The sequence below is a fragment of the Leishmania braziliensis genome, contig 79, assembly GCF_000002845.2.
Source record: "Leishmania braziliensis MHOM/BR/75/M2904 WGS CADA00000000 data, contig 79, whole genome shotgun sequence".
Taxonomy (NCBI): domain Eukaryota; phylum Euglenozoa; class Kinetoplastea; order Trypanosomatida; family Trypanosomatidae; genus Leishmania; species Leishmania braziliensis.
The window spans coordinates 1-5,048 of NW_004057962.1; the positions used below are offsets into that span (position 1 = coordinate 1).

General features: G+C 55.4%; 1 protein-coding gene across 1 annotated transcript; it reads left to right on the forward strand.

Annotated features, from left to right (window-relative positions):
• On the forward strand, positions 1 to 4,188 carry LbrM_03_0960 (hypothetical protein; the record flags this gene model as incomplete). The annotated part of the gene is made up of 1 exon (XM_001561636.1): positions 1 to 4,188. One exon carries the CDS (start codon positions 1 to 3, stop codon positions 4,186 to 4,188), a length of 4,188 nt encoding a protein of 1,395 aa, XP_001561686.1.
• Positions 4,189 to 5,048: the final 860 nt, after the last annotated feature.

A 5,048-nucleotide genomic window follows, 5' to 3' on the forward strand; every position in this document is an offset into this window, starting at 1 on the left:
ATGCACTGCCGTGGTGGTCTCCCTTCTTTCTTTTCTTCCGAGGCCTGCCGTGGCGGCCCCCTTCATTCTTTCTTTCAGATGCACTGCCGTGGCGGCCCCCTTCTTTCTTTCTTTCAGATGCACTGCCGTGGTGGCCCCCTTCTTTCTTTCTTTCAGATGCACTGCCGTGGTGGCCCCCTTCTTTCTTTTCTTCCGAGGCCTGCCGTGGCGGCCCCCTTCATTCTTTCTTTCAGATGCACTGCCGTGGTGGCCCCCTTCTTTCTTTTCTTCCGAGGCCTGCCGTGGCGGCCCCCTTCATTCTTTCTTTCAGATGCACTGCCGTGGTGGCCCCCTTCTTTCTTTTCTTCCGAGGCCTGCCGTGGCGGCCCCCTTCTTTCTTTCTTTCAGATGCACTGCCGTGGTGGCCCCCTTCATTCTTTCAGATGCACTGCCGTGGCGGCCCCCTTCATTCTTTTCTTCCGAGGCCTTTTTTGGAGGCCCCCTTCATTCTTTCAGATGCACTGCCGTGGTGGCCCCCTTCATTCTTTCAGATGCACTGCCGTGGCGGCCCCCTTCATTCTTTTCTTCCGAGGCCTGTTGTGGCAGCCCCCTTCTTTCTTTTCTTCCGAGGCCTGCTGTGGCGGCCCCCTTCATTCTTTCAGATGCACTGCCGTGGCGGCCCCCTTCATTCTTTTCTTCCGAGGCCTGCTGTGGAGGCCCCCTTCTTTCTTTCTTTCAGATGCACTGCCGTGGCGGCCCCCTTCATTCTTTTCTTCCGAGGCCTGTTTTGGAGGCCCCCTTCATTCTTTCAGATGCACTGCCGTGGCGGCCCCCTTCTTTCTTTCTTTCAGATGCACTGCCGTGGCGGCCCCCTTCTTTCTTTCAGATGCACTGCCGTGGTGGCCCCCTTCATTCTTTTCTTCCGAGGCCTGTTGTGGCGGCCCCCTTCATTCTTTCATATGCACTGCCGTGGCGGCCCCCTTCTTTCTTTCTTTCAGATGCACTGGGGGGGGGGCCCCCTTCTTTCTTTTCTTCCGAGGCCTGTTTTGGAGGCCCCCTTCATTCTTTCAGATGCACTGCCGGGGGGGCCCCCTTCATTCTTTTCTTCCGAGGCCTGTTTTGGAGGCCCCCTTCATTCTTTCAGATGCACTGCCGTGGCGGCCCCCTTCTTTCTTTCTTTCAGATGCACGGCCGGGGGGGCCCCCTCCTTTCTTTTTTTCCAAGGCCTGGGGGGGCGGCCCCCTTCTTTCTTTCTTTCAGATGCAAGGCCGGGGGGGCCCCCTTCTTTCTTTTCTTCCTAGGCATGCTGGGGCGGCCCCCTTCTTTCTTTCTTTCAGATGCACTGCCGTGGTGGCCCCCTTCTTTCTTTTCTTCCGAGGCCTGTTGTGGCGGCCCCCTTCTTTCTTTCTTTCAGATGCACTGCCGTGGTGGCACCCTTCTTTCTTTCTTTCAGATGCACTGCCGTGGTGGCACCCTTCTTTCTTTCTTTCAGATGCGCTGCCGTGGTGGCCCCCTTCTTTCTTTTCTTCCGAGGCCTGTTGTGGCGGCCCCCTTCATTCTTTCAGATGCACTGCCGTGGCGGCCCCCTTCTTTCTTTTCTTCCGAGGCCTGTTGTGGCGGCCCCCTTCATTCTTTCAGATGCCCTGCCGTGGTGGCCCCCTTCATTCTTTTATTCCGAGGCCTGTTGTGGCGGCCCCCTTCATTCTTTCAGATGCGCTGCCGTGGCGGCCCCCTTCTTTCTTTTCTTCCGAGGCCTGTTGTGGCGGCCCCCTTCATTCTTTCAGATGCACTGCCGTGGCGGCCCCCTTCTTTCTTTTCTTCCGAGGCCTGTTGTGGCGGCCCCCTTCTTTCTTTCTTTCAGATGCACTGGTGTGGCGGCCCCCTTCATTCTTTCTTTCAGATGCACTGCCGTGGTGGCCCCCTTCTTTCTTTTCTTCCGAGGCCTGCTGTGGCGGCCCCCTTCTTTCTTTCTTTCAGATGCACTGCCGTGGCGGCCCCCTTCTTTCTTTTTTTCCGAGGCCTGCCGTGGTGGCCCCCTTCTTTCTTTCTTTCAGATGCACTGCCGTGGTGGCCCCCTTCTTTCTTTTCTTCAGATGCCTGCCGTGGTGGCCCCCTTCTTTCTTTTTTCTCGGATGCCTGCCGTGGTGGCCCCCTTCTTTCTTTTCTTCAGATGCACTGCCGTGGTGGCCCCCTTCTTTCTCTTTTCTCCGAGGCCTGCCGTGGTGGCCCCCTTCTTTCTTTCTTTCAGATGCACTGCCGTGGTGGCCCCCTTCTTTCTCTTTTCTCCGAGGCCTGCCGTGGTGGCCCCCTTCTTTATTTCTTTCAGATGCCCTGCCGTGGTGGCCCCCTTCTTTCTTTTTTTCAGATGCCCTGCCGTGGTGGCCCCCTTCTTTATTTCTTTCAGATGCCCTGCCGTGGTGGCCCCCTTTCTTTCTCTTTTCTCCGAGGCCTGCCGTGGTGGCCCCCTTCTTTCTTTTCTTCAGTTGCACTGCCGTGGTGGCCCCCTTCTTTCTTTTTTTCAGATGCACTGCCGTGGTGGCCCCCTTCTTTATTTCTTTCAGATGCACTGCCGTGGTGGCCCCCTTTCTTTCTCTTTTCTCCGAGGCCCTGCCGTGGTGGCCCCCTTCTTTATTTCTTTCAGATGCACTGCCGTGGTGGCCCCCTTCTTTCTCTTTTTCCGAGGCCTGCCGTGGTGGCCCCCTTCTTTCTTTCTTTCAGATGCACTGCCGTGGTGGCCCCCTTCTTTCTCTTTTCTCCGAGGCCTGCCGTGGTGGCCCCCTTCTTTATTTCTTTCAGATGCCCTGCCGTGGTGGCCCCCTTCATTCTTTTTTTCAGATGCACTGCCGTGGTGGCCCCCTTCTTTCTCTTTTCTCCGAGGCCTGCCGTGGTGGCCCCCTTCTTTATTTCTTTCAGATGCACTGCCGTGGTGGCCCCCTTCTTTCTCTTTTCTCAGAGGCCTGCCGTGGTGGCCCCCTTCTTTATTTCTTTCAGATGCACTGCCGTGGTGGCCCCCTTTCTTTCTCTTTTCTCCGAGGCCTGCCGTGGTGGCCCCCTTCTTTCTCTTTTCTCCGAGGCCTGCCGTGGTGGCCCCCTTCTTTTTTTCTTTCAGATGCACTGCCGTGGTGGCCCCCTTTCTTTCTCTTTTCTCCGAGGCCTGCCGTGGTGGTCCCCTTCTTTATTTCTTTCAGATGCACTGCCGTGGTGGCCCCCTTCTTTATTTCTTTCAGATGCACTGCCGTGGAGGCCCCCTTTCTTTCTCTTTTCTCCGAGGCCTGCCGTGGTGGCCCCCTTCTTTCTTTTTTTCAGATGCACTGCCGTGGGGGCCCCCTTCATTCTTTTCTTCAGATGCACTGCCGTGGTGGCCCCCTTCTTTTTTTCTTTCAGATGCACTGCCGGGGTGGCCCCCTTTTTTTCTTTTTTTTCCGAGGCCTGCCGTGGTGGCCCCCTTCTTTCTTTCTTTCAGATGCACTGCCGTGGTGGCCCCCTTTCTTTCTCTTTTCTCCGAGGCGTGCCGTGGTGGCCCCCTTCTTTATTTCTTTCAGATGCACTGCCGTGGAGGCCCCCTTTCTTTCTCTTTTCTCCGAGGCCTGCCGTGGTGGCCCCCTTCTTTATTTCTTTCAGATGCACTGCCGTGGTGGCCCCCTTCTTTATTTCTTTCAGATGCACTGCCGTGGTGGCCCCCTTCTTTATTTCTTTCAGATGCACTGCCGTGGTGGCCCCCTTTCTTTATTTCTTTCGGATGCACTGCCGTGGTGGCCCCCTTCTTTCTTTTCTTCAGATGCCCTGCCGTGGTGGCCCCCTTTCTTTCTCTTTTCTCCGAGGCCTGCCGTGGTGGCCCCCTTCTTTCTTTCTTTCAGATGCACTGCCGTGGTGGCCCCCTTCTTTATTTCTTTCAGATGCACTGCCGTGGTGGCCCCCTTCTTTATTTCTTTCAGATGCCCTGCCGTGGTGGCCCCCTTCTTTCTTTCTTTCAGTTGCACTGCCGTGGTGGCCCCCTTCTTTCTTTCTTTCAGATGCACTGCCGTGGTGGCCCCCTTCTTTCTTTCTTTCAGATGCACTGCCGTGGTGGCCCCCTTTCTTTCTCTTTTCTCCGAGGCCTGCCGTGGTGGCCCCCTTCTTTATTTCTTTCAGATGCCCTGCCGTGGTGGCCCCCTTCTTTATTTCTTTCAAATGCACTGCCGTGGTGGCCCCCTTCTTTATTTCTTTTAAAAGCACTGCCGTGGAGGCCCCCCTCTTTTTCTTTTTTCCAAAGCCTGCCGTGGTGGCCCCCTTCTTTTTTTCTTTCAAAAGCACTGCCGTGGTGGCCCCCCTCTTTTTTTTCTTTTAAAAGCACTGCCGTGGAGGCCCCCTTTTTTTTTCTTTTCTCAAAGGCCTGCCGTGGTGGCCCCCTTTTTTATTTCTTTCAAAAGCACTGCCGTGGTGGCCCCCTTTCTTTCTCTTTTCTCCGAGGCCTGCCGTGGTGGCCCCCTTCTTTATTTCTTTCAGATGCACTGCCGTGGTGGCCCCCTTCTTTCTTTTTTTCACAAGGCCTGCCGTGGTGGCCCCCTTCTTTATTTCTTTCAGATGCCCTGCCGTGGTGGCCCCCTTCTTTATTTCTTTCAGATGCCCTGCCGTGGTGGCCCCCTTCTTTATTTCTTTCAGATGCACTGCCGTGGTGGCCCCCTTTCTTTTTTTTTTCTCAAAGGCCGGCCGGGGGGGCCCCCTTCTTTATTTTTTTCAAAAGCCCTGCCGGGGGGGCCCCCTTCTTTTTTTTTTTCAAAAGCCCTGCCGGGGGGGCCCCCTTCTTTTTTTTTTTCAAAAGCCCTGCCGGGGGGGCCCCCTTCTTTATTTTTTTCAAAAGCCCTGCCGGGGGGGCCCCCTTTTTTTTTTTTTTCCAAAAGCCCGGCGGGGGGGGCCCCTTTTTTTTTTTTTTTCAAAAGCCCGGCGGGGGGGGCCCCCTTTTTTTTTTTTTTCAAAAGCCCGGCCGGGGGGGCCCCCTTTTTTTTTTTTTTCAAAAACCCTGCCGGGGGGGCCCCCTTTTTTTTTTTTTTCAAAAGCCCGGCGGGGGGGGCCCCCTTTTTTATTTTTTT